Source organism: Ursus americanus, chromosome 14 (genome assembly GCF_024610735.1).
Source record: "Ursus americanus isolate L20-20 chromosome 14, mUrsAme1.1.p, whole genome shotgun sequence".
Lineage (NCBI taxonomy): Eukaryota > Metazoa > Chordata > Mammalia > Carnivora > Ursidae > Ursus > Ursus americanus.
The window spans coordinates 2315845-2341960 of record NC_142140.1 but is presented as its reverse complement, the minus strand read 5'-3'; the positions used below and the strand labels follow the sequence as shown (position 1 = coordinate 2341960).

The 26116-nt window shown below is 53.3% G+C and overlaps 1 protein-coding gene across 2 annotated transcripts in view; it reads right to left on the bottom strand.

The window, feature by feature from the left end:
- EEFSEC (eukaryotic elongation factor, selenocysteine-tRNA specific) overlaps positions 1–26116 on the bottom strand; it is a 249398-nt gene that overhangs the window by 43645 nt on the left and 179637 nt on the right. Inside the window, exons 5-6 of one of the 2 annotated variants that reach the window (XM_045812372.2) lie at positions 21495–22151; positions 4064–4220 (exon numbers count right to left, since the gene is read on the bottom strand). In XM_045812372.2, the coding sequence (XP_045668328.2) occupies positions 4064–4220; positions 21495–22151 (814 nt within the window). The remainder of the gene's footprint in view (positions 1–4063; positions 4221–21494; positions 22152–26116) is intronic. The other variant, XM_045812374.2, reaches the window with a different exon arrangement.

The window sequence follows — 26116 nt, the reverse complement described above, 5'->3', positions numbered from 1 at the left end:
TAAAAGCTGAAAGAGTATTAAAGATCGCCAAAATCTGAGGATCCCGAGTGCCAGTCGGTGGGGCCCGAGACCTCTGTTTCTGGGTTTGATCAGGAGCCTGGCTGCCTCACAGCAAGGTCAGTTTCTTGACATGAACCAGGAGTATGGGTCTCGGCAGGCGGGACAGGCCCATGGAGAGGACGAGGTCCTTGCTGTGGCCGCTGCGGCTGTGGTTCTCAGTCACTGCCGTGCTGGCTTTTCCAAGGTGCGTGTCTGCTTGGAGCCCTGTGACATGGTCGGTTTCACTTGGGAGTCGCGTGGTTACCCGACTTGAGGCGGTGCTGCATGTCACACCGGTGGTACTTGGGGCCTCGGGTTTTCCAGTGACAAGGCCGTCCCCACCTGTTCTACCGGCACAGACTATGTACCATCCTCCCCCAGCTGGCAGGTCCAGGAGCACCTTGTGGGCGACGGGCCGCTCAGAAAGCCTGGCACGTCCTACTGAGGTACACATATCAACCTACTGGGTAGCTCCAGGTTTCTGAGGCGTTGTTTGGAAGACAAAATTGCATATGCATATATTTACCTTCTCCCCTAGAGTCAGTATGAAGTGGTTCATGGCTGTTATGAGGGACAAGTGCCTTCCTCCCCTTGACTCTTCTCTGGCAGGAAGTCATCAAGGAGCTCATTTCCCTTGCAGAGTTGGGTGTGTGGGGCTGGTGGCAGCTGGTGCTGGGATGCTGGTGTGGAGTGGAGGGCAGGAACAGCAGGACAACACTTGCCATGGTGAGCAGTGGCAGCCCAGGCCAGGCCACCCCACACAGGGGGGTCTCCACCCACACATGGCCCCCATGGCGTCCAGCTCTCTGAAGCCCTGGCCACCCAGATAGACCATGAGCCAGGCGCTCAGCCCTGCTGCTCCCCAGGCCCACCCAGAGATGGAGGCCACTGGGCCTGGCTCCACAATGAAGCACCCAGCACTTGGGAAGCAGAGGCACTATGCCATAGGCAGGATCCTCGGGAGGAGGCTCAGCTCTGCCTGCAGTCTTCCACCTACTCCTTCTCTGTAGCAATGCAACCCAGTGGGCTCCTAGCTCATCCTGCAGGGCCTCCCAGCCTCTCAGGACCTACAGGCGGAGGCTACTTTGTTGAAGGGAGCAGGTATGTAAATGTGGGGCTTCCCAACCTTGAGGCCCCCCCAGACTCTCTGGGTTAGCTCCTTGGGTGTCAGGATGGGGCTATCCCTCTAGCCCCTCTGATTTCAGAGACTATCTTCTGGGGTAAGCCGTGGGCTTAGTGTCAGGACCCCCGTCTCAGAGGCCACATCTATGGCTCCATAAAACACTGTTTCCATTTTATGGTTCACCTTTGACTTGTGAACCTGAGGAGTAAGTGTCGGTCCTGAAATTCAAGTAGGAGTTACAAGTTGTCATGGGCCAAACCCAGCCCAAAGTATGTTTTGTTTAATTTGGACAGTTATACATTTTTAACCAGAAGTTTTATATAAAAATGAAATCAGATAAAATTAGATTCCTTGGCCTACGGCACGAGACCTGAGTAGCAGGCCATCACGGTCCCCACCATTCCCTATTGCCTGCCACCTGGTCTCTTAAACATGTGCTTGGCCCCTTGCTCGACACCTGGCTTCGTCACCAGAAGTGAGAGGCCCCAGGGAGCACCCAGGCCTGGGGGTCAGGGGCAGATGCGAGGACACCCAGATGATCTTTAGTCCGCCTCGCCCACTATGTTGCCCTGTAGAGCTGGCACCAAAGCCCAGAGGCCACATTTGACCCCAGCTCCACCCACAATCTGTGGGCTGGGACAGCTTCCCTGAGCTGCTCCTGCTCCGGGAGCTTTCGATCATGCAGGGCCAAGCCCCGGGGCCTCCAGACCCTGGCACTTCCAGCTTGCAGCCAGCAATGCTCCTCCTCCACCTGGCACTGGGTGTCTCAGGTTCACTGAAGAGTCTTTCACAATTAATGCACTTCAAAAAGGTTAAAAGTAATTCTTTATGGGAGGAATCGGCAGGAAAAGACAAGCAGGAGGGGGCTGAGGAGTGGGGTGGGTGGGATGAAGGAATCTGACCAGTTATATTTAATAAAAAGCTTAAAAGCCACAAACAGGAAGCAGACCTATTAAAAAGGCAACACTGACCTAACAAAGGAATGTGAACTTGAGTTGACTGAAGCAGCGGCACTGTGTCTCCCTCCCTGTACTCCCACCCCAGCACCCAGGGCCCCCAAACAAACCTCCTCTTGTACTCTGGCCAGTTCTGGGAACACCCCAACTCTGAGCTTGCCTTGGGCTAAAGGAAGGAGAGCTGAGGGGAATGTCAGCATGGTCCTACACACCCTCCCAAAAGGAAATAGACAGTGCTGTCCTTCCCTTGTCTGGACCAGCAGGCCCCCACAGCTAGGGGAGGGACGAGCGTTCCAGGGTGCACCTCCCAACTCCAGGCAGCTCCCCTCCTGCCCTCCCAGTGCCCTGTACCCCTCTTTCCCAGTAAGCCCCCACAGGTATAGGCCAGGGCCCTTCGAACCAAGGTCTGGACCTTGGTCTGCCTGGCTCATGCCTTGTGTGTGCTCCTTGGAACCCAGAGCAGGGCACTGTGGACCCTGGTTTGGCTGACGTAATGACCAGGAGCAGTGGAGAGGACAGGACAGGAGCCTGAAGCCCAGTATCATGGTAGAGGCTCCCATGGGTGGGCCACTTTGCCTGCCCCAAGGGAGTATCTCTAACTGCGACAGAGCTGAACTCCACCCTGACAGAGACCTCGGGGTACAAAGAATGGATCCAAGGGCCACAGGGAAGCAGGCCTCTGGTGCCTACTGCCCTTCCTCACCAGAGCGCAAATGCCACACATGACGCTGGGCTTGAGGAAGGACTTGGGAGGCAAGGCCCCTCAGCCAGGCTCTCAGGAGAGCAGAGGGCACTGACTTCACTTGGTGAGCTGCCAGGGAGCTGGCACTCCTGCTTCCGAGCTTGGCCAGGGCACTACCCTACCTGAAGATTTCACTCAAGAAGCTACCCACCAACGGCACGCTGCTGACCCGATCGGAGCCTCCCCATGGCTTTCCAACCCTCACAGAAAAAAACCCGGAGTCCTGCAGAGAGACAAAGTACAGCCACATGCTGATGCGAAGTCAGGGTTTCTCTGTAACATCCTTCACCTCTGCCGCATGTTTGAGAATTGGCCTAACACAATGCTGGCGAAGAAAAGTGGCATCCCACATGCCTCCTAGTTCATGCCACACAACCAGGCCTCAAACACACACCAAAACTCACCCTTACCCCAGGGCCTTTGCGCTTGTCCCCTCTCTCCACAGTGTGTTCCTTCCCTTGGGGACGTGGGGCTCCCTCAACTGTTACCTCAGAGAGGTCTTCTCACCCTCTCTCTGCTTTATTTTTCTGCGATGTACAGTAGATACTCACTAAATGTGTTCCCACCTGTCCCCTCCCACAACCGCGGCAGCCTGCGTGCTGGGTGGCAGGGCCTCCAGAAGATGGCTGTGGGGTAAGTGCAGGAGTGATGGAAGGGAGGGCCGAACTAAAGAGATCCAAGGGCTCTATTCCCAAGAGCAAAGGCACACCTTTGACCCCGCCGTGGACAAGTCCCAACCCAGATCGCTCAGAGGCTCAGCACCTACTGTTCTCCATCAGACAGAAAAGTAAGTGGCAACTCATATTCTGGGAAACCATACTGGCTACTGGGGCAGTATGCCAGGCCCTGGCGGTCTCTCTCACCAACTCTTCCTCCAAAGCACCTCCCAGGCCAGGATTGGTATCGCACTTCACAGACAAGCCAGGTAATTCATTCAAGGTCACTCCTGTATGGCTAAGGGTGGAGCAGGAGCTCACACTCACACCTTGACCCTGGCTCAAAGGCTGAGTCCCTAGGACCCACTCCTGCTCTCCGGCCACAAGCCTGTGGGACCAGAGGCCATGACATTGAGAGGGCTGGGCCCGGTGCATCACCTCAGGCCGACTGAGCGTCCTGAGCCGAGGGGCACTGTCCATGCACTGTCTCCACCACCTCTCCATGCCTGCACAGCGCCTGCCAGTGGGAGGAAGTGACTGCACTCACCAGGGATGTGGATCTTGAACTTGCCGCTCTGGCCGAAGGCGCTGTCGATGACCCCCAGCTCCCCAGTGGATAGGGACACCTTGAGGCCCACGAAGAACTGGATGTTGGTCTCCTTTTTGAACAGGGAGCGGCCAATCACGCTGTGGTCGTCCATCACCTATCCCCACACACCCAGCCCCAGAGAGAGCATCAGTGTGTGCTGGAGGAGGCCGGGCCTGCTGCCACTACCCCCCACCCCCAACCCACCTGATGATCGGCCCATGTCGCTGACAATGGAATGCACTGGAGCCACGTGGCGACCAGCCCTCATCACCACCACCACTGACCTCCATGGAGCCTCGGCTGCTGCCAGGCCGCCTGCGAGAGCTTTCTGCGGATCGCGCTCGGCACCATGGCAGCAGTGGGAGGGAGGCACTCCTTCCTCACTTCACAGATGCAAAACTGGTGGCACAGCGGAGTTAGGCCATCCGCCCAAAGTCACAGAGCTCTCAGGGCGGAGGGAGCTCAGAATCCACGGTCGCCCTCCTGCGCCTGCCTCTGCACAGCCACTGCACCCTGCCTGTCCCCGAGCACTTGCCCGATGCGGCCAGCAGGAAAGCTTGCACCGACACCCCAGGTCGAGAGGATGACATCCATGCTTGGTCCTGCCGCAAGGCTTTCTAGAACTCGCCTCCCCCTCTCTGGTTTTCCCTCCCACAAGGAATGTCTGAGAATGCAATCTCTGCTGCTCCAGCCCCCTCCACACATAGGTATTTCAGCCAAAGTTTTCCTGTTCTGTCAGAGCCCCTTCCTGGCCTGGCCCACATCTACTCCACAGCCCTGCTGCCCCCTCCGCATGACGCCCTCCTGCCCCTACCCTGGCAGAAGCCCTAGCTCCCCTGGCTCCCTGCTGGCCACGGACAGGCCCTCTGCTGCTGAGACTCTACCCCTCAACTCTTTGTGGAGGCTCAGGCTGACAGAAGGGACATGCCTGTGCGTGAAAAAGCCAACCTAATACAGCCTTGATTTCAGCATGAGCTCTGTTCACCTTGAACCTGTGCCCAGAGACCAAGCATGGGGAAGACTGAAGTGTCACTCTCCCCTCTGGTGGCCTCTGGCAGCTCAGGTACTCCCCTCAGGGAAGGTGGCATGGCCTGAAGCCCCCCCCCCCAGGTGGCCTCCCCTGCCCTGCCTGGTTCCTTTCCAGGGCCCGTGCCAGGAAGGGGCCAGGCCTCTGTGTAAAAGAGAGAGAAAGGGGGCGTGTGTGTGTGCGCACGCGTGTGCGCCTGCATTTTAAAGACTAGACCCTCTCCCAGATGACCTCAGAAGGGTAACACAGAGCTTCGTCCTGAGATTTGCTGCTACTCTGGAGGAGGACCCATGCTCCACCTGGCATCTGGCATGCTGGGTCCCACACGGCTGCCACAGGGAAACGGGGGAGTCTTCCTCCTGCTCTCCAGGCCCTGTGCACCAGCCTGGGTGCTTTTGGGGACCAGGGTTGAGTCTGAGCAGGCGTTAGCCCGGGCAGCAGCATGGGAGCTGGAAGTGCTGCCAGCGGTGGGACCTGCCGCCTCCACGTGCTCTCCTCCTGAGGCTGAGACTCATGGGGGACCCCCGTGGGCTGGGCTGTCCTCAACCTCAGAAACATCTCACTTCTGCCCAAGACGCCAAGATTTGGCCAAGGGCCCCAGATGGATTGTTTTGAAAGGCAGAAACTGTCCCATTTACCCTAAAACCCTTTTAGAAAAACATATCCTATTCTATTTGATTCATAGCGCCAGATAAAAGGTACTCGCATTCCTCCTCTCCCCGGTGATGGATGAATCGGATACAAATAACGATAAGAATAATCATTTCCACTTGCACAGTCCTTTATAATTCACAAATCTCATTCCCACACATGAACTCCTCCTCGTCCTTCAGGACTCGGCTCCAGCAGAGCTCCTCTGTGGGCTGGCCTGCCATGGGCTCTGCCCCATCTGTCGGTGCTGCTGGGTGCAAGGAACGGAGCTGGCTCCTCTGAACTGCAGGACACAGGGAGCGAGGGTGGGCAGATGTCACCAGCCCCAAATGCTTTCCTAGGCTTTCTAACTCCCAGGAGTCCTGTCTCCACACCTACCAGAGTGGCCTGCGCGTGCAGCTCCGTTCCCAGCCTGGCAGGAGCCCGGGAGGCAGGGCTGCCTCTCACATTTGGCAGCCTAGCCCAGTACAGCAGGGGCCCAGGATGTTTAGCTGAACTGACCCGATGGCTCTGGACTGGCCATTCCATGTTCCCCATGACCAGAGGAGCTCAGTGCTACTTCCTGTCCTAAGCTTGGCCTGTGCTGCAGAGAGGCCCCCTGTCCGTAGGAGAAAGAGACTGCCTCCGGGCACCTCAGCCTACGACAGGGACATTTAGCGGGGCCCCACTGAGCCCTCGAGTACCCTTGTCTGCTAGGGGTTTTCATCCTTACTTCAGGGAGGCTGGAGGCGAAGTCTGAGGGAACTGTAGTCACCCGAGCCAGCGGCATAGTGGAAGCTCAAACCCAAATACGGTGACCTTTCGCAGAGCCTATGCTGTAGCATTCAAGAAGAGGAAGACTGCACTGACCACCACCCCCTCCCCGCAAGCTGGAGAAGCAGGTGGGTCTGGTGCTGCCGGGACACCCTGGGGCGCTCTGGGCAGGATGGGTGGGTCCCAGGCCTTTGCTGGCCTGTGAGACAGAGCAGCTAAGATACAAGACCTGACCCTGGCATCACGGCTGGCTGAGAAATGACAAAGGCACAGTCCTTGCACCGGGAGGTTACAACCTACTTAGAGAACTATCTTATAAAAGGCACCACAGGGACCCAACGGGCAATCCAGGCAGAAAAATTCACCCCAAATTCACAATGTCCTTTTTTTCTCCCTACAAATACTTATCGAGAGCCTACCATGTGCCAGGTATGTCACGGAGGACAAATCAAAGTTCCTGCCTCAAGGGGCTTATGCACATCCTTGTGAAAAATAATTACATTCTCCCTCTGCCCCATTGCCTTTGGACTGCTCACTGGCAGACAGGGTGTCCCCATCTCTGGGCAGGCCCTTGGTGCCCAGCAAATGCCCCAATCAAGGCCTTCGTGCCTGTAGTCCCCCTGTACCCCAACCCTTGCTCCTCTGCACACCCTGGTCCTGTCTCTGTCTTCAGAGCACAGATCATTCCCTGATATTACGCCATAGCTTTATCTTTACTTGTTTATTCCTCCCAAGCAGGACCCAGGTCCGTGAAAGCAGAAACATGTCTCTCTTCTCCATAGCTGCAATTCCTGCACGTAAACAGCACTTACTGTATGTGCGCTCCTTGAATGCCTAAGTCAAAGTTGAACACGTACCTAACAGTGATTGTTGGTACATCTGCAATGCTCAGTCTTGCCTGTGGTCTTTCATTTTTTTAACACTTCATTGAGGCACAATTGATATGTACAAATGTGTACAGCATGTACACATTTTAGGTACTTGATAATTTGAAATACACATAGATACCCATGAAACCATTACCATCATCAAGCTAGTGAAAATAATGAAGACATCTATCATCCCCCCACCCTCTTTCCAACTCTGTGCCCACCCCAGACCCCACGCAGTCCTCCCAGGCTCAGCTTGGACAAGCTTTCCTTCAGACAGCCTCCCCACGTGGCAGGCACCTCCTGTCCCGAGGCCTGGCCACTCTGTCTCATCACAGGCAGTTGGCCTGTCTGTGTCCCTCACCAGACAGACTGGGAGTTCTTTCTCACATGGCCCTGACCCACAACAGGTCCCAGGAAATATGCACAGGATACGGAGGTCGGGAGGGAGACACTGGTGACAGAAGGTGACTCTTGGCTCCTTGGGGGCAAAAGAAAATCACTCAAGGGGACTTGTAGTTGGGTGGTACATTTCATTCGAGAGGGAGCAAACAGCCTTGCCTTGCGCCTAGTTCCCCTGCATGCCCCCGTGAGGTCATCCCTGACATTGGAGCATAGGGGCCCATCCATTGGCCTTCCAGTGGGCCTCGCGGCTGGGCTTCACTGTGACCAGGGCCATGGGGTGGCAGGCATACTACCTACGAGCAATAAGGCATTTCACAAGACTTTCTACTGCATCTTCCCCCGCCTCCCCCTTTCTTTCGGTTCTACAGTATTAACTTAAAAAGCTACATGCCACAGACACAGCGGAGGATCCATCTTCCCCCTAAGCCAAGGACTTGCAATGAGGGCAGACTAATTTTATTAACTTCAGGGGAACTTCAAAAAGCTTCAAGGCTTTCAAGGCAGACGGCAACGACCCCAAAGTTGGTTTAAGTGCTACATAAACAAAAGCCTAGGGCTGGGGAAGCGGAGGGCTCCCGGCACTTCTTGTTTATGTTCTCATCTGACCAAGTGGGCCAGCGTGCGGGCCGGCGGGCCCTGTAACCCTGTTGGTGTGTGGTGCCGGTCAGTTCACTGACCTACATTACCACAATATTTTTTTAAGCATCCGGGATAAGGTGAGAGGCGAATGGGCTTTTTCTGACCCTCTGAGGAGGGGCCCGAGGAGGCTCCCGCTCTTGCTTGCTGCTTCATGGTCTCCCTGGGGCTGGAGTGGCAGTTTAGAGAGGATTCAAGTTCAAAGGGAGTGCCTGTGTCACTCCTGTTCTCTTGCTTTATGGCTTGGCCAGAAGGCCTAAGAGCACTGATTAGGTGTAAGGTCCCCTCCTGCTAACTTCTCTGTCTTCAATCCCACTTGTAGGGTCAGGCAATGTGGATGAGAAGGCCGCCCTTCAGCACACTGCCAGGAACCAAGTGTGGTCTCGGGAATGCTGGCACCCCCAACCCCTGCCCGCTGATGGTCTGTGCTGTCATTTCCAGCAGCCTGGGTGGATCCTTCCAGGAGCTGGCAGATGGCCTAGAAGGGCACTATGGACACGAGCTGCCAGGGCAGTGAGAGAAGCTGGCAGCAAACTCCTCCTCCCTCAGACTATCCAGCCCTCTGCACCTCCTCTTCCATCCCACCCTCAGCAGCTGAGAGCCACAAATTGTCCTCAGCCGTGCTCTGGGAGGGGCACTTCCACACGGTTAGTGAATCTTCAGAAAAGCCCTATAGGGATTCAGCAAAGCTAAATGACTTGCCCAAAGTCACACATTCCAGCTTTCCCTGCACTCGCCCCCATGGCACCAGAGGTTTGGCAGCAGTGAATGAGCCCAGCCAGGGCATTCCCCACCCTCTGGGCTCTCCTGAGCCATGCCATGACTGGCTGGACCCAAACTGGCTTGCAAACCCAGCCCCATCCCTGCCAGTCCCAGCTCCTGAAAACCCCAAGCCACTGGAGGAGCCAACTGCAGAGAGGGAAGACAGATAGAGCCTGGCCGCTACACATAGGAACCGAGGTGCAGCCCAAGCACCTATCAAAGGAAGACCTGCTAGCCCAGTGGACACGATGCACTGGGAGGGAGAGCTGGCTTTGTGGCTGTGAAGTGCTTCTGGTCTGTTCTCGGGTCACCCAGGGTGGAGGCCGCCAGGCCCAGAATGCACTGAAGGCCAGTGAGGCAAGCTGCTGACCCCCCAGGGCTTCACCAGTTTCCTCATCCACAAATGAGGCTGGAAGGAGGGTAAGGTGTCCTCTACCTATGGTTATGGGGCCAAGAGGCAAGTTACCATTCTGGTGAATCCCCATACAGGCTGGGGGATGTAGGCACACTGGAGACAAGAGAAGATGAAGAAAGAAGGCTAAGGGGGTGGGGACCAGGCCTGAGGGATGATGGAAGGAGAGGAGGTGTTTAGCCAGAAGCAGCAGCTAAGAACAGACTTGAATGCTGTTGTCCAACATGGCTCTTAAGGTTTCACACAGAAGGGCCAGTTCCAGAGGGGATGCTAAGCTCCCGCTTGTGCAGTGGCCTAAAGCCTAGGCTCTGGAGCCAGCCTACTTGGGCTCAAAGCCCTAGTCTTATGGTCCTGGAGACTCTGGCCCATGGCCTAACCCCTGTGGGCCTTAGCTCCCCATCCACAAAGTGAGTTAAGAGAGTTACGGCAGGTTCACACACAGCTGTCGTCGGCCTGGCCTCTGCTGCCCCACACTCCCTGGGCACGGTGTCTTCCTCCCTTGGGACCCACCGCGCCGTACCACACATAGCAAGGAGGGTGGGGGTGTGGGCGTGCAGGGGCAGTCCTGTGTCCCCAGCCCCACTGGCTGCCACACGCAGATGGGAGCAGACATTGCTGACAGCTCACAGTGCTCTTCCACAGCCCCCTGCAGGCTGCAGAGCCCCCGGCAGAGGGCTGCACTGGGAACGGGCAGGGACAAAGCCTATGTGTGGGTCTTGGCCCAGGCACAGCTTGTCTGCACAGGCTGCCCTGATTGGAAGAGGGGTGATCTTGGAAGGCAGGAGTTGGCCTAAGTGCATTTCTGCATCTCCAGAACATGAGCCCTCCAGATATTACTGGGGGTGGGGTGCAAGGAGGGGACTCACAAATGTCCACTGCAAGAAACCTCATTACAAGCCTGGCTACAGAGAGGGACAGTAGCCCTTCCTGCTGGAGGCAGCGAGGCCAGCATTTCTGGGGAGCTTCTGGAAGACCAGGGCTCATCGTTTGTCCTGGGTGTTAGGGGCAGGGGGTTGGAGGAAATGCATTTTCTCGGCCCTATCCATCTCTAGAACATGCATGCATGCCCAGTGGTTGGGCTCGTCTCCAAATTATAGACTCTTCCAGCTAAAGGAGAGAGACCTGAGATCAGACACCAGCACATCCAAGGAGGAAAAACCTTCAGAGAACAGTTGGAGGCTTTTCATTTTGAAATCAATCATTGTGACGTCAAACCAAAGGCAATGCATGTGGGACTTGCTCAGTGGGCCTTGCTCCTTGGGAACAATGCTGAACCTGGGCCAGCGGAGTTACAACAATAGCTCTAAGTGGGGACTTTCACTGTTTGCATGAATACTTTGCTTCGTTTATGAGCCTTCAGTCACCGGAGGGAGAGTTCCCAAAGAGCAGTCACTGGTTGCGCATGGAAGCCCAGGCCCTCGCTTACACGCCGGGCAAGTCCCTACTGTCCCCAGCCTCTGAGTGGAACCTGGCTGTCAGTACACATAATTATGTCATTACATGTGTGTGTCTCTCTCAGGGCCCGGCTCCCATGATGAGGCTTGGGAACTGCCCAACTTCTGAACTTACTATTCTAATTCAAATTGGAGAAGTGGCACCAAGGAAAGAGGGGCAGCCAGCTGTGCAGTGGGGCCTTGAGTCACTCGCTCCACTGGCTGTGAGGAGGACTAAAGCATGAGGAAGGGCTGGGAACGTTTGAGTCTGGATTGCCTCTTCCAGCAATATGACCTTGGGCAAGGGACTTCCCTGACCCTCAGTTTCTTCCTCTGAAAAGGCCGTTTTTGGGATTAAGGGTGTTGGTGTTGGCAAGAACAACTAAGACATACTCAGAAACCGCAAGATGGAGCGTTATCTCACCGAAGAAAAGCAAGGACGCCGATACCGACTCCACACAGACTACATGCCGGCGGCTGCTCTCGGGACTCTGGTTCTCTCCCTCATACCCTCCATCCCACAGTGAGGTCCTCGCCGAGGACAGGAGCCAGGGAAGGGATCTGCGAGAGAAGAACTCAGAAGTTGCCTGGATGACCAAGGTAATCCAACAAGGCTCCCGCACAAGGCGGTAGTTCTCCCAGAGCACCTGACAGTCACCAGGATTGACAACGTCCCCAAGAGTCCCTGCGATGCTGCTGTTCTGGTATGACCCATCTTTATTTGGCATAAGAAACATCTCGCCCAGAGGCTGCTTTTTCTTCCCCACCAGTACAGGGCCATGGCAGGGAGAGAGGAGCCCTGGAGTGGCCTGCAAGGTAGGCGGCTCCTCCACCAGCCATAGTGGGACCTGGGGCAGGCCACATCATTTTTCTGAGCCTCAGTGTCCTCTCCGGTGAAAACAGGGTGGACGTATCCACCTCCAAGGTTGCTGTGAGAAGAGGCAAGAGTTCTAATGTGAAAGATTGCTGTGAGTGACAGCCAACCTCATTGCAATCCCATAGTGTCAACCCACGAAAGGGAAACAGCCTTCAGTTCATCTTGTTTGGTCAAGTGAGTTGCAGAGACCCAGCGAGGAATCCTAGGGCAGGCCAGGCTCTGGGCATCAGAGAAGACGCCCACCCAAGAAGGCATCTGCCCGCCTCTGTCCCACCTCTCAGGCCAGTGGAGCTGGCTTCCTCAGTCACAGTGGTGGGCAGGCCCCTCACTCGTCTGCAGCAAGCTGCGCCTCCCAGTTACCCCCGCCATCCCCCCAGGCTCCCTCCCTGGTTCTGTCCTCCATCACCCAGGCACCAAGGCGGGTAAAGCCACCGGTCTGAAGCTCATAAGGAAGTACCAAGGCACAAGTCACAAAGGCAGCTGTATCTTCACGGAGGAAAAAGGGGGTGAATATTTAAGTAAGCACTTGCTTCAGGCCAGACCCTGTCTTGGCCCTCAGTACATGTGACCTCATCAACTCCCCACCATAGCTCCTTCACAGAAGAAACAGGTTCTGGGGGTGGGGAGGGGGTGGTGGGGAGACAGTGACTTGTCTTTGACCAAGCTGAGCCGGTCCAGAGTCCGCTCTTTCCACCACGTCAAGCTGCCTTGACCCTCTGTCCATACGAGCGAAAAAGCAATCTTCAAAAGAAGGCTCACAGGCACTTCGGCAGCTGAGCAAGACTCTTCACCATCAGATGCTGACACCTGGAAGGGAGGAGAGGGGCCAAGGGCTGGGGCCAGAACACTACAGCAGCCATCTGATCTCCCTCAGCTTCAGGGGGCACCTCTGTTTTCTCGAGTGGCCTGGGAACTGACACAGCCTTCGGCCTGCCGGACAAGGGCCCGGGGCAGCAAGGGTTAGCAAAGTGGCCCAAGGGGCCAGGTAGATGGCAGCGCTTGCTTCATCCAAGGGCTGGGATCTGCCAGATGGCCCCTGCTCGGGAAGGCCTACAGGGAGCTGGGCCGGCCTGCGCCCGGCCAGCACGCTCTCCAGTGCCCTGGGCACATTTAACAAGCCATCAGCAGTGCAGCGGGGTGAGCCAAGAGCAGGGAGGCGGTGCCACTTTAGACTTCAAAGCCAGTCAGCGCTCCTGGTGGCGTCTGCGTGTTTACACTCGGTTGGGCTGACGCCGCAGGCTCCTTGGCCCAGCCCTAAGGCCTTCCCTGTCCGGCGCCAGGGTGCCAAAGCCAGGATGGTCGACATGCCTGGCCTGATCCCACCACAGGAGAGGCGCGGGTGTCAGCATTGTGCCACCACCCCAGCTGGGAACCCAGGCATCTGTGTCCTCCAGAAAGTCCAAGTAAATATCAATGAGGAGAGCCGCTGCTTAACAACGGCCTACTGTGCCAGGTGCAGCACTCAGCATTTTATATGAACCCATCTCCCTGCCTTATACCACCCCATGGAGTAGGGAGTATAACCTCTGTTTTCCCAGTAAGGACACTGAGGGGAAGAGACTCCCCCAAAGTCTCACGCCTGGGCAGGGGGCCATCTAGCATCCCCTGGGGCCTTGGCTGGAGCCTGAATTCCCTGGGCTTTCAAGGCCTCGGCCTGCAGACCCTGCCACACTCGGTCTTCTGCTCTCCTCTCCTCCAGCCCTGGTGGCAAAGAGGCATCCCCTTGGTCCTGCGTGCCTGCCTCCCCGGCCTGCCACACCCTGAAACTCGACTTCACAATTAGTGGCAGGCCAGCCGTGGTAGCTACGGTGTGAGTATTGTCTTTCCCTTGGTCGTGAGGTGGGCCCAAAGGGATATTTGAATAAGAGCTGGCAGGACCACATTTGTTTAGGAGAAAATGATATAGGTGAGCTGTGTAAGCTATGGAGGCAGGGAGGGAGGTGAGGAGGGCCCGTGGGGTGTGGCAGCAGTCAGAGGTGTGAAGTGGACCACGGCAGGGCAGGCAGTGCAGAGCACTCTGTGTCCTCGGCAGGGAGCCCTCGGAGGCCCCACCTTTTCCCAGGCAATTGTTACAAATGAGGAAATAGGGCCCCAGGGAGTAAGTGGCTTCAGTCAGGCCAGACCACTTGACTCAACCTGGGGTACCCAGGCTCAGAGTGAGACTTGGGAATGCAGGCTAGGTAAGAGGGGATAAGGCTGGGGACCTTGAGTAGACACCCACTCTGTAGGCTGCCTCGGCTGACCCTACTCAAAGGATTTCTCCAGCACAATCTGAATGAGGCTCCAGCCTCTGCCAGCCCTCATCCTGTATCGCTGGCCCTGCTGGTGGCTTTGGTGGTCAGCCCACCTACACCTTGGAGCTCCCTTCCCATCCTCCAGCTGCTGGGCACCCTGGGCTGAGGGCCCTTTTTCTAACGCCCAGGGCCAGACCTCTGGGCCTCTGCAGAAAGAGTGCCCAGCCCTGGGACCCCCACATCCCGCCAGTCTGAGCAGTCACAAGGCACAGCTCAAAGGTCACCAGCTCTTTGTACTTTTTCCCCACCAGACCACCTCCCCCACCTCAGCAGCGCCCTTGCTCCTCTCCTGCTCCCTACGGCCCCTCTGTATGCCCTCTGACTAGGCATGTGTCTGTCCTCACAGGATGGCCATGTTTCCTGTGACACTCAGCCTGGCCCACTCAGAGGGGAGCAGCTGGTGTGACTATGCACGTGGCTATGATGCAGGGACCTCTGGGGCATGGCCTCACAGCTCCACTCCAGCTGAGAAACACTCTCCACCCCCATTCACTTTCACCAGGTCTTTGCACACCTGCAAAGAAAGATCCTTTACCTAATTGTTTTCTTTAAATACCAATACTTAAAGGGAAACTTCACATGGTACCCTACAGAGAAAACAAGAGTCGCCATAAACAGGAACCTGACGATAAAGTAAATACAATTAAAAAAATGAATTGGATCTAGTCACAGACTGTTGGCTACTGGAAGGATCTATCTTGGCTCTGTTTTCTGCCTTGATTTCAAAAAGCAGATTAGCACGGAACAGAGGAGTGTTAAAGTCATCTTCAAGGGAATCTAAGACTTTCTTCATGATGTAATCAATGGACCCCCCCCAAAAAAAACTGAAAAAAGAGAAAAAGTTATTACTGAGGGCTTCTACATTATATAACAGTATGAGAAAAAGCCTTAGTAAATGAACAGCAACTTACTGCTTGCAAATTTCTAAGTTGCAAACACATGGAAGAATGAACAAATGCACACACACACACACACACACACACACATACACACACAACATCTATGTATCTATACCCATTCTTCATTTCTAATTTTAATGGTTCATGTTTTCTACTTTTAAAAATCTACTAGGATTAAGAAGTTGTGGTCCATATATACAATGGAATATTACTCAGCCATCAAAAAGAACGATTTCTCAACATTTGCTGCAACATGGATGGCACTGGAGGAGATAATGCTAAGTGAAATAAGTCAAGCAGAGAAAGACAATTATCATATGGTTTCTCTCATCTATGGAACATAAGAACTAGGAAGATCGATAGGAGAAGAAAGGGATAAAGAAAGGAGGTAATCAGAAGGGGGAATGAAGCATGAGGGACTATGGACTCTGAGACAAACTGAGGGCTTCAGAGGGGAGGGGGGTGGGGGAATGGGATAGGCTGGTGATGGGTAGTAAGGAGGGCACGTATTGCATGGTGCACTGGGTGTTATATGCAACTAATGAATCATCGAACTTTACATCAAAAACCAGGGATGTGCTGTATGATGACTAACATAATATAATAAAAAAATATTATAAAAAAAAGTGTTTTAGGGTATTTTGAGATGAAGGGAAAAAAAATCTACTAAGGTTTTCTCCGTGGCCACAGGTACAACCAAAATCTAAGTCCTACAAGGACAGGGATTTTGTCTCTTATTCCTTGTTATATCTCCAGCCCTGAAAACAGCACACAGGTGTTCTACAAATATTTTTCGAATGACTATTGCTGAATGTCCAGTTTTGTAAATGTTCCATAGAAAAAAAAAGGAGAAAGTGTATTTTCTCTATTTCTATCTAGAAATTAAGTGTAGCAATTGTGTTATGCCTTGGTGTCCTTATCTGTTGTTTAGTGGGCCTGTCCAATTCCAGAATCTGCATTCTAAAGGGCCCCACTATAATTATGACTCCATGTTCTACCAAGTTCTTGAATTTCTAATAGATTTTGCTCTTATATGTTTAGTAGGTGCAAGTTCGTAACCATGCCCTTTATTATTACATGATATCTCTCTTTGTCTTGGTGAGTATTTTTTTTAAATGTTTTTTTTATTATATTATCTTGGTGAGTATTTTTGTCTTGAATTCTAACTTGTCTGAAATTAACTTGTATGAAATTACCACGCATACTTTTTGTTCATCACCTGATATTTCTCTATCCTTTTATTTCTAACCTTCGTTTACCATTGTGTTTCCTATAAATGGCATATAACTGGATTTTGTGTTTTAATCCAATCTATCGATCTCTGTATTACATAGGAGAATTTGGCCATTCACATTTAGTATAATGACTGAAACTCTCGCTCCTTTTGTTTTTGTCATTATTTATGACCAATGTTTTTGTTTCCCTTATTTTTGTTCGTTTAATCAAATTCATTGCAGTTTCTCCTTTGTGTATGTGGAAGTGCTACACTTTCCAGTTCCATTCATAGTTTCTTCCCCTTTCTCTGTTTATAATCTGACACATATTTCTATATTTGTACTTGAAAACAGGATACTAAGCATCTCCCTCACCATGACAGACTCTAATTCCCTTTCCCAAGCCCTCTCCCTAGAAAGACTAGCCCTTTAGAACACCTTCACTTCCCTTCCTCTCCCTCTCAGGTGAGACCTCTGCAGCATTTCTATTAACCTGAGCTCCCTTCCCAGGACCTAATTCCAGAGGAATGCAGACAGAGTTGAGTACTTGCATTGTAGATGGTGATTAGACTTTTCCTTGCAGGATGCTCAATCTGTTTCAAGAGTCCTATTCACAAAATCGTTTAGACCAGGGGTGGACACACTATAGCCAGAGGCCCAAATTCTGCCCAGTATCTGTTTTTGTATGGCCTTCAAGCTGAGAATGGTTCTTCTATTTCCTAATGGACTGAAAAACATCAAAAGAAGAATATTTCATGACATATGAAAAACTTCGAGAAATTCAAATTTCAGTGTCCACCAATAAAGTTTTACTGGCACCCCACCACACCCACTTGCTTCTACCTTGTCTGCAGCTACTTTTGTGCCCCAATGTCAGAGCTGAGCAGTTGTGACAGAGACCTAGCAGGTATTCTGGGACGGCTCCACAGCATCTCACCCAGCCATATGTTTTATTTATTCATTTTTATTACCAGTGCATAGGCACCATGTCAAAACAGGAAAAGTAGACTTCGAATGTCACACTTTTAATGCTCGGTGAGGTGTGGATTATTATTTTATCGAATTACATGGCAAAGCTCTGTGTTATTGGCTGTGTTAATAAAATACAGCATACACTGACATCATAATATTCCCAGCTCACAGAAAAAAAATGAGATGATTTCAAGCAGTACATCACATCATAGCAGAATTTCTTCACAAAACAAAACAGAAAGACAGAGAGAGAGAGAGAGTGAGAGAGAGAGAAGAATAGGCTACAATCAAAGTAAGTTTCCAAGTGGTTCATTTGTTACTCAAGCAGGGAAAGCCATTTACTGGTGGTAAGTTAATTAAATCGTGTTTGATTGCAGCAGCTAAAAAAAGTATCCAGAGAAAACAAGCTTGTTAAAGATGATTAGATTTGGGGCAAGGCCAATTGTTTGGATGTGGCCCATAGGCCACAGACACTGTAGGTGACACCAATGAGCGAAGCCACATCTGCAGGGAGGTCTGACCCATTCTCCAGTGAGCAAGTGAAGCAGAGCACAGAAGTAAGAGAAAACCCGGGGAGGGCTAACAGCTGGCCTCTTTATGTGCCATGCACTGTCCTCAACATTTTCTATTTATTTCACTGTTACGTTCTTTCTAGAACTTACTACTACCTGAAAGCACCTAAGATACTGTTCCTTGTCAGTCTCCCCCGTGAGAACAAGAACTCTGTCTGCCTTGCTGTATCCCCACTGCTTGGCACACACAAGAGCTAAGTAAACATCTGGATATATGAATGAATAATGTCTTTTAGGCAATGGGCTCAGAAGGACTATATGCCTTAAGTCTGTCCAGATGGAAAGCGTCCATTCAACACATATCCATATAGGGCTGGGCCTTCCTTGTTTATAAATGGAAGGATGTCTTAGAGGCCCAAGCTGAGCTCCCACCCCATGGTGCAGCGCTGTGAAATTCCCTGCCCACGTTTCCACACTAGGAGGTGGTCAGGCTGGGACTGAAGCCAGGCCTGCAAGTTCGACCAGTCTGCACATGGCAAAGACTGTGGCCAACCAAGTGATCTGAAAATCTCTGGGTACTGTGGGTCCTACTCAAAGCAAACGGGGCTGCCCGTTGGAGCAAGCCCGGCCTTCTACTTGTGAGCTGTACTAGGAAATCTCCTCCTGCGTCCCCTGAGCTAGACTCAACTCTCACATATGAAGCCATTTTACCTGTGAGGTGGAGACTGTTTGCTCCTCAAACGAATGAGGCTATTGAAATAAAATGGCTGCCCAAGGCATACAGTTGTTACATGGCACAACTAAGGGTTTGAGCCCAGTCTGTGTGATCCCCAAGTTCAACCCTTACCAACCTGACCAGGAAGAAAAGTCTCCTGCCAAGGAGACCCCAGCTTCTTGAGAACATCAGCCTCTCAACTCACTGGGCAAGAATCTACCAGACGTGCTGGAAAGACAAAGGCTCACAGGCCAGTCAGTGCTGGGTTCAAATCCTGACTTGACCATCCTGTGACCTTGGGCAGGTCGCTTCACATTTCTTGAGCTGGTTTCCAGTGTGGCTGCCTTTGCAGAGGGGCCCTGATGGCCTGAGTTCAGAGTAGGAAGAACACTAGCTTTCTTTTTTAGTAACTTTTTGTGTTGTTTGAATTATAGTTTTACCATGTGCATATATTACTTTCCCCAAATATTTACATATAATTTTAGGAGGAAGAAAGTGATCTTTTTAATAATTTCAAAAAAAAGTACATAGGAAAAGTAATAACCTCCTCCTTGAATTTTTATAAGATTCAAAATAATGTATGCAGCCAGTAATGGCACATAGTAGGTGCTGAGTAAATAGAGGAGGGATGGGGTGGAGGGAGGCAGGAGGCAGGTGCATTCCTGCCCCTGGACCCAGAAGGGAACCTGTGGCACAGGACAGGAGTCCATTCAGCTAGAGCCTTAAGGGGCTGGTAGGGGGAACTGAGGTGCCTGCCCTTTCCTTCCTTGCAGGATCTCAGTCTCAGGACCCCTCCACACACATCCACAGCCAGGCCTGAAGCAGTCCCTGGTTGGAGGGAGCCTTTCTGTTCAGGGTGTCTACATGGGATTGGTCGACTGAAAGTCTGGGGCTCTTGTGCCCCCACTTCTGGCCTCCCTGGACTGAGGAGGAAAGGGCCGGTGGCCCCAGGGATGCCCCAGATTGGTGGCAGGACCAGGGTCAGCACGTCTCCAGGGCCCTCCCCACTGCCTTAGGAGGCAAGAGGCATTCGATAGTATGTTTACTTGCTCCTCACAAACCCACACTCCTCATTCTCGAAGGAAGTAACTGCCGCTCCACCACCAACAGGTCTGTGTGGGGCAATTAGACCTGTGAACTCACCAAGTGGGACATTACTCCATGACAGATATTTCACCAGAGAGTAATTATACTTCATAATACTGCTAATACATCAAGCGAGACAAACAAGCGACGTGCACTTTATCACTTTCGTCTTCAATCAGCATCTCAGGGCTGGCCCCTGGCTGATGGAGCCTTTGAGTGGCCTCCATGGCCGGCCCTTGACCCCTCCTGGCAGCCCTGGGAGTTTAGGCTGCTGCTTTGCAGACGAGGAAACCAACATTCACAGAGGGATAGACAGCAAACACCAGAGGGGGGCAGACATGGCTCCAGCTCCAGGACTCCAGCAGTAGCGCAGGGTGACCAAGCCTGGCCAGCTGAATGGGCAAGGCTGGCCTGGAAGCGGGAGGCCTGAGATTACAGAGCTGAGGATCCTGAGTTTCGGACAGACTGTGCGCAGGTAAGTAAGAAACTTCTACTGATTCCCCCATCAGAGGGCAGGTCTAGATACAGTCAGGAGAGGAAGGGACCCGGGCCTGAGCACCAGGAAGAATCCTGAGACAAGGAGGAGGGGAGTGGGAGTTTCTGCAGTGACAGAGTTCCAGAGGAAAAACATGGGGATCTGAGAGAGGGGAAGGAGACAGGGTAGGGGGTGGCATTGGAAATCCCAATCCCGGCTGGCACCCAAGGCCCTGACACTTTCTCCCGAGTGCCTGCTCGGTAAGGGTCAGACCCCATGCTGGAGCCTATGCTGACTTGGGCAGGGCGCTGCACTGGGAGGGGTAACCCTCATCCTGCTGTCTAAGGAACAGAACTGCAGTCCTGCTGAGGGCCTCGGGGCAGTTTCCCTACTGGAAACTAAGCCTCCCAACACTGGGGTCTCAGCACAGCCATGCTCACCTGGCTCAGAGACGAGGCCCAGGACCACCCACAGCCACCCCTGCCCTGCAGGGACCCACATCCAGAGAGTGAGTTGGACAGAGGTTTGGACATTCTCCACCCATCTCTTCAAGGCCCAGGAGGCAGGGATTCCCACTGACACCTGCAGTGATAGACAAGGGGGGGGGGCACCTGACAGAAGGTAATCCCAGGACTACAGGACCCCTTAGGCTCTAGGCTACCACATTTGCCCACTCTCATGAAAGGCCTGTGAACCAGACTGGCTCACCCATGTCTAAAGGCCTGCATCCGGTGATGATGCCAGGCACCTGAGGAAGCCAGCAGCCTAGCTCCTTGTACTGTGTCACCTTCCTGTACTTTCCCACCTCTTGCCCTCTGGCACCCCCTGCCACCACCATCCCCCACTCCCCCACCCCACAGGCCGAGGACATGCTTGGCCAGGCCTGCCCTGCATTGACCAGCCATGCTCCCTCTGTTGATATGACTGATTTGGGGGCTGCCTGATGGAGGCTTAGCCCCCACTGAGGCCATGAGAGCGAGGGCCTGGTCATCAGGCTGTGAGGGGCAAGGCCTGGCCTCTTATCTGAAGCTCAAGGAGGCCACTGATATCACTGGTTTCTGGCCCAGGTGAAATGCTGCTGTCTGAAACCAGTTTGTGTGAGGGACCAGGGCTGCTCTGCCCTACACAGGCCACCTCCACCACCAAAGTGGAGGGCAGGGATGGCAGCAGGTGCAGTGGGGCTCCCCTGCCTTGGTTTAGGCCCTGGCTCTGTAACTGAGGGCTAGGAGAACTCAGGTCATTTGGCCACTCCGGGCCTTAGTTTCCTTGTTTTAGAACCTCAGAAGTTGGGATCAGCGGCCTCTGAAGTGTTCCTGGCTCTCACCGCAGACCCCGACCGTGCCCCTCCCGACCGCCGGAGCCCGCCGAGGAAGGACGACGGGCGGAGGGCTGCTTACCCGCTCTACAAGGCCGTGTTTGCGCTTGAGCTTGTACACTTTGAGCCCGGGCAGGAAGCTCTCGGCATAGTCCTTGTCCTCCAGCCCGCGGAGCAGGACACCGTGGAAGGCCAGCCGGCATGTGTTGGCGTGAATGTCCGCATCTAGCCTGGAGCCGATCACCAGGCACAGCCGAGGGCACGTGACGGGCTTCTCGAACTCCACGAGGGCCCACTGCTGCCGAGGGCAGCGGCCTTCGGTGGGCTGGCCCGTCTTCTGGTCAGCCTCACCACTGTCCGTCACCGGGGGTGCCGAATCCTTATCTAGGTACTGCTCCTGGAAGAGGTATTCTTGAGAGAAGTCGAAGGAGTCCAACACAGGCTCGTGGTCAAAGCTGTCAGGGGCAGGACTGAAGAACATCAACCGGCCCATGACTGTCTCATGGCCCACTGTGATGTGGAACTTGGCTTTGGTCTGCAGGGGCCCCCGGAAATATGGGATCTTCTCCACAGAGATGATGGCCGCGTGGACAGTGTGCAGGGACTCAGGGGCACACACCAGGCCGCGCTCCAGCAGCTTGGGGTCAAACTGGGTGACGCAGATGCCCAGTCGGTCTCCCTGCATGGCTGAGGTGACAGGCATGTGAAACATCTGCATGGACTTCACCTTCTTCACCACCTGGTGGGTAGCAAAAGAGAAAGCTCATGAAACCAAGAGCCTTGAGGCTGGGGGGAGGGGCTCCAGCTGGAGCAGTCCCTATCCCAGTACTGCCAGATTCCCCGTGGCCAGAGCAAGCTCTACCCTGCAAACACGAGGCCCACGGGGCACCCCGGTCCGGGATGCGGGTGGTGGTCACAGCAGCCAAATCCTGAGCTACCTTGGCTCCCTCCATCCTTCTAGTCGCTGCTCCACCCCAGACTCCATTCTAGCACTTTCTTGCCTTGAGCCCTCTATACAGGCTCGTCACCGCACGCAGAATGGTCCCCCAGGTCCTCAGCCTGCCAAGCTATGGTCATCTGTCCTTGAAAGCCCAGGCCAAACCCTGCTGCTCTAGAAAGTCTACCCTGACCCCCAGTGGGCAGCATCTGTCCCTCTCTTTGGTGCTACCCAGCCCCTCTGAGTCATACACAGCCTGCTCTGATGTCACTGCCTATTCTGCACCAATCTGCCCGCTAGCTGTGGGCTTCTCCAGGGCAGGTCCCACTGAGGGACTACAGTGTGCCAGGGACTGTTCTTGGGGTAGGAAGAGAGTGAGAAACGGCAATAAAACTACAAATACATTAAATTAACTAAGTTTGTACTGATATAATATATAAAACTTTGTGTCTAAATATATAACTAACATGATTATATACATATATTATATATGAAGTACTATATTACATATAATATGTATACCATATGTAACATATAGAGAAGGACTAGGGTTTGGGGGGAGGTCTGGCTTTTTAGAGCAGTGGTCAGGGAAGACTTCTCTAAAAGTGATGACTCAGCTAAGACCTGATTATAAGAAGTTATGTTGTGAAGGTCCAGAAAAAGATAGTTCTGAACAGGGGAGCTGATGAATGTATAGGCCCAGGATGGAGGCTCCGTGGGTCTGAGAAATAAACAAAGAGGCGGGAGGGCTGCAGCAGGGAGGGCAGGGAGGGCAGGGAGGAGAGGGCAGGCCGGAAGTCGCAGAGGAGTTAAGGCAAAGGAGTAACCTGATCTTATCTCTGGAAACCGCCACACCCACTACTACACCAGGCAGATTTCTGCACCCACAGTTTGTAAATCAGGAACAGACATAGGAGAGGCTCTAATAAACGTTCATGAAATCAATGAACATTCTTACTAAGATCCACCGTCGGAGAGGAGATGAGATCACGCTTAGTGCAGCAAAGAAACAGGTAATGTACTTCAGAAAACCGGCCATCAAAACCTGTTAAGTGAAGACACTCTGGCCTTCAGGTTGCAAGCATCCCCATCTGCAAAGCCGGGGTGTGCGGAGCACTCGTTTTCTTCCTGGATAAAGGGAGAATGCTGAGCTGCTCCGGGCGCAGGAGGCCAGAGCCTTTCCTGGAGAGCCATAATACTCAAGTGTTTGTTTAAAGATCATTAACTACCTAACCAAGAGGTCAGGGGGCAGAGAAAGTGAGAAGTGTGGTGTCAAAAGCCACAGCCAAGATCAATCAAAGAGAAACATAAAACATCTCTGAAATGGTCTACAAGGGCAATGGGAAACTAAGATTTTCAGGAATGCACCTCAGAGTAACCGGAGAATATTATCTTACACTAAGCGTCTGCCCTGCGAGGCAGGCCCCAAATCACAGCTCTTCCCCCCTGAGGCCTGTAGCCACCCAGTGAGCTGTCCTGTGGCCCCCATCCCACCCGTCTCCCTTCTCCAGGCCAGCTTTCTAAAACACATGTCGGATGATGCAATTCGTTAGCACCGACCTCTACACGGGCTCCCCTCTTCCACATCACCACTTTCAAACCTTTTGGGCATAGCTGTTGTGAGCAGGACCTTTGGTCACGTGAAATTCTATGGGCAATCAGCCCTTGGCTGCTACCCCCCTCCCCCACATCGGGTAAGCTGTTCAGGGAGGGTAGGGGCTCTTGCACCTCCTGACGCTCCCTCTGCTGTCCCAACAAGGACTTCTGCTCGCCTGGCTTCTCTGCATGGCCTTCCCTGGAGCCTCCCACCACATGGCCTGCCCCATATTCTCCCAACACTTGAAGCCACAACCAGGGGAAGCTTGAACATTTCCCTATATACATAACCATATATTCGTTTTGCCTGTGAGGACCCTCCTCCCTAGGACCTCTTCCACCTGAAACTGCTGTTCATCTCAGGGGACCTCCTGGAATGGCTTCTCTGTTCATTCCAGACCGAGCTGGTTACTCTCCTTGGGTTGCTCTGAAGCTGACTTCCTGTTTTGCCATTGCTGTTTTATGGTTCTGCCAGTCTGCCTCTACGTACTTACTGAGTTAAATTACGATACAGTAAATACCCGCGGCCCCATCATCCACCCTGAGAACTAAAACATTACCAATAACTTCGCTCCCCTTCCGTGCCCCTCCCCCACCTAGTTCTCCTGCCTGCCCCCCAGCTGGAGGCAACCAATCTCTTGAATTTGGTGTGTGGCATTCCTTTCTTTTTATATACACGTGTACATGGCTGTGCGGAGGCGCACTGCGTACGTAGTACGTATGCCTAATCAGTACTTCGCTCTGAGGGTGCGTGCCCGTGCTGCCTACACCTGCAGCTCATTTGTCGCTGATGCCGTATGTCACACGGCACACCCACACCCCCATTCAGCCTCCTATCGATGTACACATGGGTCACTTCCAGTTTTTTGCTGGAAAATGATGCGATGAATTCCCTCTCACACAAGAGTCCCACCTGATGCACAGTGCAGGGAGGGCTTCTGGAAGACGTGGGCCCTGGACCAGAACGGCTGGGTCGGGGGCGAGTGAGGGCTCACGTCTGCTGGATGAATAAAGTACCAGTGTGCGCTTCCACCCACAGGCCAGAGACTCTCAGTGGATACATGTCTTCTCCAGCATCTGGCATGGCCAGATTTCTTAACTTCGGCCTATCAAACTTGCATATCTCCCCCTGTAAATCCAGGTTCCTACTGCTGCATCTTGGTGCCTAGCACAGAGGGCGGCTACAGACATCGCTTATGACAGACCCAGTTAAATACCCAGCCCGTCCAAAGAGAATGCTGCATCTGATTCTGGAAGAGAAATGCCCCTCATGGCAAAGAAAGCATGGAGCGGACATTCCAGAGCAGCCGGGGCCTGAGCGAGCTCCTGGTGTTTAGGATGCTCCCTGTGACAGAGGCACAGGGCCCTCACCACCCTGACAGCCCCCACCCCCACCATCAAGCCATCTCCAGGCAGGCTTCATTAAAAGCATGTTCTTCTCAACGGGACTTGTGTTCTTAGGACTGAAATAATAAAGAATGCCTTACGAGGGCACGGTAAAGAGCAGAAAGACAAATAACTGTGCAAATCAAGATTTCAAGGGCCCAGACAGGAAATTGTGAAACAGATAAAGATGGGGACAGGGTGGCGTGGCACGACTGTGGGCTCTCGTGGGCGCACGCAGCAGCAGCAGCAGCACACAGGCTTGTCGACAAGCCCACGTTCTGTAAGACAGCCTTTAAGAATGTCAGAGCCCATCTAGGACACCAAAAATATGGGAAAATAGTTTTGCCAACTCCAGAATGGGAAAAAAAACAGGCTTTCCTTTCATTTTCTGGCCAACTTTGAAAGATTCCATCCATCCACTCAACAACTCACTCACATTTACGAATATCCAAGTTGAGTGGCAGAGGCAGTGCACGTGCATTCACTCAACACGTATTTATCAAGTGTCTCTCATGTCCCAGGCCCAGGCCCTGGAGTGATACAGGGTGAGCAGAACAGACTCTGGAGTCTAGTGCTGGGGCAGGGGTTTATAAAATCATCAACTAATAAATGCAGATTACGAAACCACGGAGAGGTGCTATGGGAGAGAATAACTGGTGGCGCAATCCTTCCTGGGTCATCAGGGAGGGCTTCCCTGAGGAGGTGGCACTAAAGCTGAGACCAGAGGGAGTAGAAGAAACCAGCCACAGGGACTTCAGGCAGAGGGAAGAGCAGAGCAGGTCTGA